Source organism: Rana temporaria, chromosome 1 (assembly GCF_905171775.1).
Source record: "Rana temporaria chromosome 1, aRanTem1.1, whole genome shotgun sequence".
NCBI lineage: Eukaryota > Metazoa > Chordata > Amphibia > Anura > Ranidae > Rana > Rana temporaria.
The window spans coordinates 179,654,571-179,668,799 of NC_053489.1; the positions used below are offsets into that span (position 1 = coordinate 179,654,571).

Below are 14,229 nucleotides of genomic sequence, written 5' to 3' on the forward strand. Positions count from 1 at the left end.
AGGTATCATACAGCGTTCGAAGGAGGGAAAGAAAGTGCTCGCCAAAGCGACCCAAAGCGCTAAATAGATAATCCCAGGAGAGGGAATCAAACGCCTTCTGAATATCCAACGAAAGCAACATCCCTTGTCTGGGACCCTTGCGGTCCCAGTCAGACTGTACTGCAGAGATTAAATGTATTAACCTGCGAGTCGCCTGTCCTGGAGGCAACTTTAAGTCGAGTTGTAAGTTGCTCAAAGTCACGCTGATGTCGTGCTGAAGTCGCCTGCAAATCACCTTGCAAAGCGCTGTAAGTCGGGTTGCCCCTGTGTGAACCGGCACTGATTGTTCTCTGCTGAGTTTAAAGTGTAGGTTCACCCAAAAAATCTATTTTTAACATTAGATTGAGGCTAATTAAGGGGAGCAGAAACGGGTATTTTTTTTAAAATCAATGCCGTACTTACCGTTTTAGAGATAGATGTTCTCCCGCCGCTGCCGGGTATGGGCTGCGGGACTGGGCGTTCCTATTTAATTGACAGCCTTCAGACCGTCGCATACAGCGCGTCACGAGTTTCCGAAAGTAGCCGAACGTCGGTGCGCAGGCGCCGTATAGAGCCGCACCGACGGTCGGCTTCTTTCGGCAACTGGTGACGCATTGTATGCGACCGTCGGAAGGCTGTCAATCAAATAGGAACGCCCAGTCCCGAAGATCATACCCGGAAGCGGGGGGAGAACATCTATCTCTAAAACGGTAAGTACGGCATTGATTTTAAAAAAAAATACCTGTTTCTGCTCCCCTTAATTAGCCTAAATCTAATGTTAAATTTTTTTTTCGGGTAAACTCCCGCTTTAAGTAACTCAGCATGTGATTGGACAGTATACAAGAAGCAGCACAAATAGTTAATTTGTCTGTTACTCTACTCTCTCCTATCATCACGTTCTTTGTTAGCACAGGAGCGCTAGATAGGAACTGATTGAGCTACTTTTCCCTGTTCAAGTCTGAGCTCTGCTATACAGGGCATTTTAGAGTGATGGCAAGTCCTTTTTCAACCATTTACATTTGCCTGGAATTCAGCTTTAACCCAGTTTGTTGAAGAAAAATACAACCATTTTAAATAAGACTGTCATAACTTAATTTTCCCCTTTGACTCCTTTTGAAAGAATAATATTAGAGCCCCCCCCCCCCCCCCAAAAGGGCTTAATTTCTGATATCTATACAATTCTGAATACCTATCCAATTCAAGCCTGTGGTAAACACTCATATATGTTCAAGTGGGAAAGGATTCTGAGTGAAGAACTCTCCTTAGAAGCGTGGTGGGTGGTCTGGTCTCAGGCAGGCAAGAGCTCCCTCTGCATCTTTATGCTTTATACAAAATACTCAACTTTTGACACCTGATGTCCTCCATGCTACTTATACCACCATGATAAAGTCACACTATATCATGTTTATTGGAGCTGCCCAGGAATCACCAATCATTTTGTTTACATGTGTACCACACTATGTGCTTTCTGAAATAATATACACTATGGCCCGGATTCACAAAACACTTACGCCGACGTATCTTGAGATACGCCGCGTAAGTGTAAATATGCGCCTTCGTATCTGTGCGCCGTGCCCACAAAACTAGATACGCCTGAAAATAGGCTTCATCCGACCGACGTAACTTTCCTACGCCGGCGTATCGTGGGCGCATATTTACGCTGGCCGCAAGTGGTGCTCCCATTGATTTCCTATTCACATATGCAAATGAGGGAGATACGCAGATTCACGAACGTACTTGCGCCTGGCGCATAATATACGCAGTTTGCGTAAGACGTACGTCCGGCGTAAAGTTATGCCCCATAAAGCAGGTGTAAGTCAGCAGCATCCATGCAAATGGCTGCACCAGGGAACACAGCCGTCGTATTTTACGTCGTTTACGTAGTACGTGAATATGGCTAGGCGTAGGTTACGTTCACGTCGTAGGCAGTGATTCGACGTATCTTAGGGAGTAGTTCCAACGTGATTCTGAGCATGCGCACTGGGATGCGTCCATGGGACGGCGCATGCGCCGTTCGTTTTAAGTACTTGTATGGCGCTCGGCCCATCATTTACATGGGGTCACGCCTCATTAGCATGGCTCACGCCCACTTCCACCTACGCCGGCTTACGCAGAGGAAACCCAGCGCAGTTTGGGCAGTGGAGGCTTTGTGAATTCGGTGCGTGCCTCTCTGCGCTGCATCGGCGCAGCGTATATTAGATACGCTACGCTGGCATAAATATGCGCCGATGTATGTGAATCCGGGCCTATGTCTATACTTATTTTCTATAATCTTTGATAAAAAAGTTACTGATGAAAAAAAAAAAAAGACTGTCATAACGTAAAATTATGACATGACATATGTAGCTATAAATACTATATACATATTAATATATGAATACACGTGTACAGTATGTGCTGTAAACATTTATGAAAAAAAAATGTTCTTTATCCCTGCTAAACACTTTTAAAATATATAATGGTCCTGCTCAGGGTTTCAACAATGTCTTTTTGATGAATCAAAATAGAATGTACTGTTAGTCATTCCACGCACTTGTCAAACCCAGTAACAATGGAAAAAAAAAGGCCTTTGTGAATCATTATAAGGACGGCTCAACCATTCAGCAATAATATATTATACCAGGACAGTCTGTTCTTGGAGTTCCTTTCAATCACTTGTTTGTATTGTATTCCAACTCTGCAGCAGGGTATGAAGCCTGTGTGCGAGAATGTACTATATCTGGCTTCTTGTAGTCATATGAGTAGCGGCTGACACATCCTCAGCTGTGTGCTGGATGTATCTTTTATCAGTGATCGGAAATGTTTACACAAGGGTAAATTAGCCCCAGTCAGGAAAACATTCTCTTAGGCCTCGTACACACGACCGAGTTTCTCCGCAAAAACCAGCAAGAAACTTGCTGGGAGATATTTTTTTGCCGAGGAAACCGGTCGTGTGTACATTTCGTCTTACAGGTTACAGTACTGTATGTAAAAAAAACACACCCCCTTTGTCCCTAGTGGTCTGCCCAGTGTTCTGCATGTACTTTTATAAAATAAAAACTGTTCTTTCTGCCTGAAAACTGTAGATTGTCCATAGCAACCAAAAGTGTCCCTTTATGTCAAAAGTGGTTTTAGAGCAGCTAGAAAACAGCGATAAAAAATTAGAATCACTTGCAGAATTGAGCGATAGCGATTTGTGGGGAAACTCGTCATAAAAAAATAAAAGTAATGACAGCGACAATTCTGCAACTGGGCAAATTTCAGTGATTTTGAGTTGATTACATTATTGAATAATTTTTATTATAATTACATTATCATTTGTTATAATTATTTATAGTTCTTTATTAAATTATAATTTATGATTTTATTTTTCAAACTTTATCATACCCCAGATGTCTACTAGACTCTTGTTTGGACAGATTTAAGTGAGTTATTCCGAAGAATTACAGGCCTACAATGTAAAACGCCAAATTTCCATGCAAAATAATTGTACCGCTTTCAGCACCTAAAATCTGAAATAATCATACCGGCAAGGAGGTTAAACGTGGCTGGGGGCGGAGGTGGTTTTACATGCAATTAATGTCAATGTCTACGTGAGTAGTAGCACAAAAATTTGGCTCAATAAATCTGTAGGTTGCACTATGGAATGTATGCTTATCTTTTACATGTGATTAGTGTACATGGTAGAGTGGCGGTGCAAACATTACATCTCTGCTGGTGTGCTTGGAAGTTCCTAAGTGCCATTGATTACCCTGCTGCCGAGGCTTACCATATGACTCCAAAATTGTGGATGGATAATTGCTGTTAAACATGCTCATATAAGACCACCTATAATTTGGGGTCTCATTATTCAGTAAGAAACTGCAGCAGTTGGTGGTGGTATATTCACTTGGTTGCACATCTACATTCACAAACAGAAAGCATTTGGCAGAATTTAATTGGTGGTGGAACCCACCTTCACACAATCATTTATTCATCCATTTTGGACATTTACATTATTGGTGGTGAACATTTATTTTGTCTATGTTTATTGATTTGAAGAGGATTACTTATTAGGTACACCTATGCAATAGCCATGTTCCCATATCAATTGATGGGATATTGGTTTGAAGCTTGTATTATCACTTGTATACATTGTGTGACATTTTATTATTAATTAGTGAGATTGTCATAGTGATTTAAAGGACACAGCTCAACAATTTATATTTACATTTGTCAAGCACTAGTATTAAAGCGAATGTCCGCCTGAAAAAAAATATTAAAAGCCAGCAGCTACAAATAGTGCAGCTGCTGACTTTTAATATTAGGGCACTTACCTGTCCTGGAGTCCAGCGCCGTCGGCAGCAGAGGACGAGCGATCGCTCGTCACTCTGCTGCCCCCACCGCCATCCTCAGTGAGGGAACCAGGAAGTGAAGCGCTGCGGCTTCACTGCCCGATTCCCTACGGCGCAGCGCCGTCCTCACTGGTTCCAATTGTGTTCTGGGAGTTGAGTGTTTCCCAGAACACAACGGGCGAGAAGTGACGTACTACCCGCAGAGAGGACTCCCGGCACCCCCCTCCCCCCTGAAAGGTGTCAAATGTGACACCGGAGGGGGGAGGGTTTCTTATGAGCGGAAGTTCCACTATAGGGTGGAGCTCCGCTTTAAGCGTTTTCATGAGTGTGGCTGTAGATTTTTAGTTTTTCAGTTTTTTTTTTTGTGTTTTGAGGTTGTGCACTAAGCATAGTTTGTTTCGTCACTTGGCTAAATGATGGTGTGTCTGGGCCACCTAAAAATTGTGGAACGAGAACTCAGGACACCTTTTCTAGGCCCATCGGAATTTACATCGGAAGGTAAACCAGAACAGCCTGGACCACATCTAGACAATTGAGAAAAAAAACTCCTCTGGGAAACTAGAGCCAGACACAAGGATGGAAGTACAATGTCTTTGAAGGAAAGAGGGAGTCAACAACACCTTACTTATGCAGAACCAAAAAAAGAGAGATTTGGAAGCTAAAAGGTCTCTGGAACAAAATGTCAAGTGCAGAAATGTGGTCTATTTTGTTACTTAGAGCCAAAATGTTGGTCTTGGCCAAACTGCAGGAAAGAAAGTATTTGCCCTACAGTGAAGGCCCTTCGACTCACATTAAGCAAAGTACTCATTTGTCCATGACATTCAATGATTGACTTTGTGGGGAGTGGACTTTATAGTTTTCAGCATAGGAATAACACTGGGGCAGGACCCTAAGGGAGGGTCCAGGGGTCTTGCTCTGGGAGAATCAGAGGATTAGGCGAGTATATCTCGGCCTTTCCAACCCCTAGACCAAAACGAGCGGTTAACCAAAAAAACGATTTTCCCTGAATTCAGCTTTAAAACCTAGACTTCAACAGCCATGTCATTAGGATTTAAACATAGCCTCTTAATGTAAATAATAAGCGAAAAGTTATAGTACCATCATCCTGGACATCAATTTTGAATAGAATAAGGGCTAAGGGGACCCCGGAGGCCCAAAAGACCAAAACAATAGGGGCAAGGGGACTTTATCGGTACTAGATAAGAAAAAAGTAGAATGGAAAAATAGTAAGGATAAAATATATAAATCAGTTTATTTAACATAGTATCAAAAAAACGGGACACACATAATTATAAAATACATCAAAAACAGCAATGTAAAACGATGGACATATTGTACGACCAACCGTCCAGGTCACCGGGATGGAATAGACCCTAAAAGAAGGGTGGCGGTGAAAATAAGTAAAAATAGGAGAAGGGAGAAGAGGAAGAAGAAAGGGAGAGTAAATAGTGAATAGTGGATCCTCCACCGTCCCCTTTCCACTTTCCTTTCCCTCCCTTCCCCTCCTCTTCCCACCCCCCCTCCCTCCTTCCCCTTTCCTCCCCCCCCTTTTTATCCCCTTTTATTCTCTATCCCTACTTTTTTTCTTTCTTCTTCCTCTTCTCTCTTTTTTTTTTTCTCCTATTTTTCCTCCCCCCCTCCCTACCTTTTCCCCATCCTTCCGTTCACCTTCTCTCCCATTCTTTCCTTTCTCTTTTTGGGATTTCAAGGTGCTTGTCACTCATTTCCAACGTAGCATTTGTGGTGCTTCGCACCATCACCTCAGTGGCACATTCACTTCACAAGTACTTTATTGCATAGTTCAGCTCCACTGACGATATATTTATATACAGCCATAACAAGTCTACCTCAGTAGTTGCCCCCCCCCCCTGGTCGCCGTGTGAGAGTGCTCTCCGCGGTTGGCTTTTGGCTCCCTAGCGAGTGGTTGTTCTCTGTACAGGTAAGCCACACAGCATTTGTTTCCCCTAAATACCTTCTTTATATATTGTTGATACTTGAATATTTGTTTGCTTGGTTTTTACATATCTATCCATATGTGTATAGCCTGTGATGCCAACAATTATGTATCATCTTTTAGAATTCTACTGACGAAGCAACTGTGTTGCGAAACTAGTAGAGATCCTGATTTGTATGACCCCCTTCTTTTCACCGCCACCCTTCATTTAGGGTCTATTCCATCTCGGTGACCTGGACGGTTGGTCGTACAATATGTCCATCGTTTTACATTGCTGTTTTTGATGTATTTTATAATTATGTGTGTCCCCTGTTTTTTGATACTATGTTAAATAAACTGATTTATATCTTTTATCTTTACTATTTTTCCATTCTACTTTTTTCTTATCTAGTACCGATATAGTCCCCTTGCCCTTATTGTTTTGGGCCTCCGGGGTCCCCTTAGCCCTTATTCAGCCATGTCATTAGAGCTAGTGACTGAAAAGCAAGGAGTTAAATTGGTCCTTGGGAAAGCAGATCCAGATGACCTGCAAGCAGTCTTACATGGTAAGTGTACCACACAATGCTGGGCCAATGAGCACCACCAGAATGCCCTCCATCCCAATCCTGCAAAGCAGTCAAAGATTTCAGGGTAGAAAAGGCATAGATTAGACTGTACTGAGCCAATAGTATATCCACTGCTTATGTGAGCTGATCCTATAACCTGCATACAAACCTATCCAGTTGGTGGTTAAATCTGAAGGCAAGGAGGTCCACATTTAGTGCCCCTGACCTGCAACACAAGTCTTGGAACAAAGTAGCACTTTCATTAGTCCAGACGCTAGAACAGGAGACAGGTTTTGCTCTACCTCTTGTTCCTCCATGATGACTGATGCATGCCACTGCTGTGACGTTGTCTGACTAGAACTGGATAAGGCCCCCCCCCCCCCCCAAGCCCAACAGTCTAGTTTCTGTCATCAGGATCTTTCCCTCACATTAGAGCTTGATCCAAAAGCCACCAAGACAGAGACAGCCTGGTCCTTGGTGTTAAATGAATCGGTTTGTCCAGAGACCAGATCAATTTGCTCCACTCTGGAGCTGCTGTAAAAACGTCCAGAAACGTCCAGTGTACATGAGGCCTAAAAGCTGTGATCATAGTTACATGAAACCTATATGACAGATGTTTTTGCAAGGCCATACTTTAGAGATATGTATATATATATATAGATATAGATATAGATATATACGTATACATATACATCTATCTATAGATCGATAGATCTGTAGATATCTATCTATATATATAAAAACTAACTATGTCAGAACATTGGTCTGTGCTAGCAACAAACATTACAAAACATGCTGCCTGCACATTCTGTCCGATATTGCTCTGTATTTTTTGACAGGCCACAATGATAATGAGAAGGTTAAAATAAACACATGACTTGTGCCTGTAGGAAGAACTAAGTGATGGGGAGTATTTTATGGCCATAGTATACACAGCTCTCTTTTCAAACCAAGATAATCAGGCTTCACTTATTCAGACTTTGCATAGAGCTCATCCAGTTTGCATGTTTCCAAGGGAACCGGTGCAGAATCTGCAGTAGTATTCTCAAAAGCATTCATAATTAACCCCCAAAAGCCATGCAGCGCTGCAGGCGCAACGTATGCACTACAAATCCAATTCATAGAAAGAAGAGCAATGGGAATGTATGTACACCAAAATACCTAAACTCTGACATTTCATTACAGTTGTATTGTCATCATTACCATTGTCTGTTATGTTGCACCAAATATATATAGATTTTTAAAGGTATTAAAATGTATCAAACCTATAGACCCAAAATCTGGGTCAAAACATGATAAAACAGTGCTAAGGTTGGATGAAGTCCAAAATCACATAAATAAATAAATAAATGATGAAAGTCCCAGAGTGGTTCGTCAGAACACAGTTTAGAAAGTGGCAAGTGTTTCTAGGGTTGGAATAGTAGTGCACCCTACACCAGCTCCCAATCTTCACCACAAAAGTGAGGCACACTGACGCATTTCGTCACTTCCGACTTCAACAGAGGGCCCCCGCTGCCCTCTGTTGAAGTCGGACATTACTGCCACATAAGGCACTTAGGGTATACAAAATATGGAATCGATGTTGCACCAAATATTAACACAAGCAGAGTTACAACCTTCAGAAGATTTCTGATCCGAATTACATTTGGTGTCCCTACATCTGTTATGCCTCGTACACACGACCGGGTTTTCCCACAGGAAAACTGCGAGGAGAGCTTTTGGCCGGGAATCCTGGCCGTGTGTATGCTCCCTCGCAGGTTTTCCGATGGGAAAACTGCCAAACCCGCCAGCAAAAAAAAAAAAGAGAACCAGCTCTCTTTTTTCCTGTCGGGATTCCTGACTGACTTTTTCCCGATGAGATATCTCTACCTGGATCAGGATAATAGCTAACATGCTAGATTTAGTAACAAGGATTCTTTCTCCTTTAAGTTTAGGCCGTCCAAAAAAATGAAACAGAATTGCCAATTGTTGCTATAGTTTATCTTTTTTTATTTCTAGCTTAAAAAATGAGAACATTCATAAGGGATCTGCACCATCAATGCGCAAATACTTCTGTTCCTCCCCAGCACATCCATAATTTACAATATTTAACAGGGCTCCAACCCCAGAACACTACTTTGCTTACTTGCGGATTCTCTCAGCTGGTGGTTCTAAGTGAAATTATATGGTTTTCTGAGGTCATGCCTACAGCAAAGCATTCATAATTAACCCCAAAAGCCTCCTATGCTGCAGCAGCAACAAGCTTTTAATTAAAGTAGCTACAGCTCCAAATAGTGAGTATAAATTCTAGGCCAAAGTCCTGTCCTATAGTGCCTATTTAAAAAATCCAATTAAACTGCCATACATAATTAGCAAATCTATTAAAAATACACATATAAAGAACAAGTGGCTGCTTTACAGTTCTCTATATCAAATTCCACAGCAATCTTGAAACTGACAGTCTTAAACTATATAAGGATTACCTAGGCTAGCAATTAAACTAAATATGCTATATCTGAACTGCAGCTAAATACAAAGTTGAAATACATACAATGATAATTTCCTTACCTGCCAAAGGTTTTGTGAGTTTGTTTTTTGGAATCCTTGTAATTCACCTACCTGTCATGCAGTATAGCCAGATCAGTGACACCAATATTTTAGGAATAGGATTTGTACTTCCTGTGTGACCTGCCTATTTTATAATGAATCTGCAGCATAATGATGAAGATTTAAAGTGGTTGTAAACCCTTACTTATACCCAGTGAAGTGACTGGCCTCGGGTGATACACAGAGATTAAACAAATCCTCCTACATAAGTTTTACCTGTCTATTATCAGTCTTCTCTACCTCTGTTCAAAGACCCGAATTTATAAAGCTTGTCTGAGGAGACAGGAAAAGGGGGATGAGAGCTGCATCTACACTCTGCACAGCTCAGTGAGGAGAGCTGATTGGTGGGATAAGAGCTGCATCTACACTCTGCACAGCTCAGTGAGGAGAGCTGATTGGTGGGAAGGGACACACCCCCTTCACACAGCATACAGCAACATAGCTAAGGCAGTGAATCGGCTGGAGATCCCTCCCCTGTCACCATTTTTCTCTTTGTGTCAGGAAAACTTTTCAGAATTGATTTATTCCGATAGCAGAGAAATGAAGCAGCAGACATAAATTACACTTGGTGCTCTTAATTGAGACAATTACACACTATAGAGGGATTTGCTTTGTTCATACTTCATGTCGGAGGTTAATGTCCAGTAAGCAGGAAGGTGATGTAAGCAGTTGCAAAGTTTGAATTGTGAGAATTGCAAATCCTTTGACAGGTAAAACAGATTTAAATGTTTCACGGTTTGCATATAACAATTTTTTCTTTGGATTTTGTTTGCCTGGATGTCACTGCAGATAGATAATCAAAGGCCAACTCCACCGTGTGCAAAAAATAAAAAAAAATTACCCACGATTAATAAAAATTTGAATTTATTAGTTATTTGCACCCCTGACGTAAAGCGATGCGCAAACTGTTGGCGCTATATAAATCCTGTATAATAATAATAATAATTTGAGCCTGCACAGCATTGCAGTCATACTCAAGGTACAAACCCTCAGTTACAGGGCTGAAGGAAGTATCAATGAACTACAAGTGCGGTGATGCAGTGATGTTCTGTCGTAGTGGCAGATAGGACTGCCAGTTTCTTTTATCCACAGAATCCTGTGAATGCCTCAACTGTGCAGGTGGAGCCACACTCAGCTGCACCAAATTCAGATGTCAGCAGTCGAGGTGAGAAGAATCTATGGATTCTGTAAGGGCGGAATGACAGTTTGGGGGGTGGGAGGCTGCAGACTGGACCATGTTGCATATTACACCCTAAATATGGTGATCCCCGCTTTTCAAGCATTTGTAATGGAAAAGACCCAGACTTTACCCCAAACTTTACTCTCCCATCAAAAGCATGTCTCAGAAACAATTATTTTAACTTGTTCCTGTAGCAAAAAAAAAAAAAAAAAAATGTTTTTATTATTGCCTATTATGTCATCACCAGGCTTGTACAATTTTTTGCAGAGGCAGCTGCTGGAAAAAGGGATCAGCACGGTGCCCTAGCTCACTTGCTTTTGAGTAAGGCAAGCCCCCCAAACTACATATCCCAAGAGCTTCTTCTCTACACATGGAAGCTCTTGGGAGTCAAGCGACTAGAATAGTTTTGCTGTAAAATAAATCAATTCATGTGGAGAAGGACAAAGAGGGGCAGGGATAGGTGGTATATGGTAGTTCAGCAGGAACAACTCCTGAGGGGGTAGCAGGTAGGCTGACGACACTGCTTGGAATTTCAGTGCAGCAGTGGCAATCTTAATTCTCATTTTCTGCAACTGCAGCATTTTAAAGGGAGAAAATTGAGGAAAAGTGCATGGATTGCAGAACTGTGGAGAATATTTGTTTTTTTACTTCAAGTATTTACTTTAACAACAACAGCGAATATTGGCTGGACCGCAGCTGCTTATGACTAATCAAACAGGACATAAAACCCTCAACCCTCAATTACCTCAACCAACTTGACAACGTTTGGATGGTCCAGCTTTTTCAGAATAGCTATTTCCTGGTAAACTCGCTCGATGGGACCTTTGATCTGAGAGCCATCATTGGCCGTTTTTGCTCCTCGGGGAGGTGGGCGACCTGAAAAATGACCAGGAGAGGTTTTAGAAAGATGAAAAATGCATTGCCTGTCTTATAGATACACTGCAGTCAAAACTAAAAATGAAGTCCAGATGTGCATAGGAGGGATTTCGTTTTTTCCATGCATAGTAAAAGTATGCAAGCCCACCCTACCCAGTTATCAGTAATCTTGTGATCTGAGAATCCCCTTCTCCAGAAGAAATATTCTTAAACCCTCATGCTGCAGGCTCTTTTTGTCTCTCACATACAGAAAGCTTCATATGTTAAAACATATTTCCACCCAAAAATTGAACTTCCGCTTTTTAGATTCCTCCCCCCCCTCCGGTGGCACATTTGGCACCTTTCAGGTGATGGGGGAGGAGATACCTGTGTATTCCAGGTATTTGCTCCCACTTCTGGGCATAGATAGTCGCAGTATCCGCCGCAAGCCCGTCCTCTGTCCCCTTCGCTGTTCTGGGAGACACACAGGTCCCAGAAGACAGCAGGGACTAGTGGGATCGCACAGCTTCACTTCTGGATTCCCTTACCGAAGAAGGTGGCGCCTCCACCTGAGGGACAGATTGGTTTTCGGTGCTGACATCGCGGGCGCCCTGGACAGGTAAGTGTCCATATATTAAAAGTCAGCAACTGACTGACTTTTAAAAAAGTCGTTAACCAGTTAAGACCCGGACCAATATGCAGGTTGAGGACCTTGCCCCTTTTTGCGATTCCACACTGCGTCGCTTGAACTGACAATTGCGCGGTCGTGCGACGTGGCTCCCGAACAAAATTGGCGTCCTTTTTTTCCCACAAATAGCTTTCTTTTGGTGGTATTTGTTCACCTTGTTCAAAATGCAATACTTTTTTTCCTCAGTTTAGGCCGATACGTATTCTTCTACCTATTTTTGGTAAAAAAAAATATTGCAATAAGCGTTTATCCATTGGTTTGCGCAAAATTTATAGCGTTTACAAAATAGGGGATAGTTTTATGGCATTTTTATTAATATTTTTTTTTTTACTACGAATGGCGGCGATCAGCGATTTTTTTCGTGACTGAAACATTATGGTGGACACATCGGACACTTTTGACACATTTTTGGGACCATTGTCATTTTCACAGCGAAAAGTCCTATAAAAATGCACCGATTACTGTGAAAATTACAATGGCAGTGAATGGGTTAACCACTAGGGGGCGCTGTAGGGGTTAAGTGTGACCTAATGTGTGTTTCTTACTGCCACAGAGAAGAACGGGGAAGGTTTCTTTACACTCATCTCTCCCCGTTCTTCAGCTCCTGTGACCCGATCGCGGCGAGCGTGACCCACGGCTGGGCTCTTAAAGAGGACGTATATATACGTCCATATGCCCAGCCGTACCATTCTGTCGACGTATATAGTCGTGGAACGGTCCTTAAGTGGTTAATGAGTCTCACACCCCCACTCAAAGTCCAACCTGCCTTGGAAGAGTGAATGTAACTGGTGAGCAGCAAGTAATTAAGCCACACGGCACAGGCTTCAGGAAACACACCCATCTCCCATAAGAGGAGCTGTGTAAATTCTGGCTGTACCAGATCTTACCAAGATATATGTTGTGAAATGTCTGACTTTAGCAGTTTCTTGGATTGTATTAGCAGTTCACTGCTTAGCTTCAATTACTGCCTTGAGCTGCTTTTTAAAGCAATTATAAAAGGTAAAAAAAATAAAAAATAACAAAAAACATGTCTATACTTACCTGGACCCCCGAACCTTCTCGGGTCCCCCATCGGTGCTACTGTGCCCTCCTCTCTGTCCAGTGGCCCCATGGAAAGCCGCTTCTCATGGGGGCACTCATGCGTGCCCGCTCCCGAGCCCTGCTGCTGCGTGTATGGACACAGACAGCAAGACTTGGCCCGCCTCCGCTACTGGCTTTAATTGATAGCACTGGGAGTTAATGGCTCCTTGTGCCCCAGCAAAGCCAGTGAGACCTGGAAGTAAGGGGAGAGAAGAGCTGCAGACGTGCACATTGCTGGATCAAACAAGGGCTTAGCTGAGTAAAAAGGAGGGGAGGGTGGATGCTGATTGGGTGGGTTCTGATGCCTAAACTTTTTTTTTACCTTAAAGTGATTGTAAAGGCAGTTTTTTAATCTTAATGCATTCTATGCATTAAGATAAAACACCTGTGTGCAGCATGCCCCCCTCAGCCTCCCTAATGCGTAACTAAGCCCCATCTAGATCGAGCGATGTTGCAGAAGCGTCTCGGCTGCCATTGACTCCCCTCCTCATTGGCTGAGACAGCAGCACAGTGCCATTGGTTCCCACTGCTGTCAATCAAAATCAGTCAGCCAATAAGGAGAGAAGGGGGGTGGGGTCGGGCTGCGGCTCCGTGTCTGAATGGACACAGGGAGCTGTGGCTCAGGTTGGGTGCCCCCACAGCAAGGGGGGACCAGAGTATAGGAGGATCTGGTTTGCTCTGTGCAAAACCACAACACAGGGCAAGAAAGTATAACATGTTTGTTATTGTTAACTAAAAAAAAACCCCACACAACAATACTTTAGTGTCACTTTAATGCAAGGAATGCATTAAAGGGGTTGTAAAGGATTTTTTTCCCCCCTAAATAGCTTAATTTACCTTAGTGCAGTCCTCCTTCACTTACCCTATCCTTCGATTTTGCTTTTAAATGTCCTTATTTCTTCTGAGAAATGCTCACTTCCTGTTCTTCTGTCTGTAACTACACACCGTAATGCAAGGCTTTCTCCCTGGTGTGGAGAAAGCCTCTTGAGGTGGGAGGGGGGGAGTAGGCA

General features: G+C 42.7%; 1 protein-coding gene across 3 annotated transcripts in view; it reads right to left on the minus strand.

Moving 5' to 3' along the window:
• The window catches only part of CAMKK2 (calcium/calmodulin dependent protein kinase kinase 2), a 188,661-nt gene that overhangs the window by 95,117 nt on the left and 79,315 nt on the right, over positions 1–14,229 (minus strand). For all 3 annotated transcript variants that reach the window (XM_040346824.1, XM_040346832.1, XM_040346842.1), the window contains exon 6: positions 11,342–11,472. In XM_040346824.1, the coding sequence (XP_040202758.1) occupies positions 11,342–11,472 (131 nt within the window). The remainder of the gene's footprint in view (positions 1–11,341; positions 11,473–14,229) is intronic.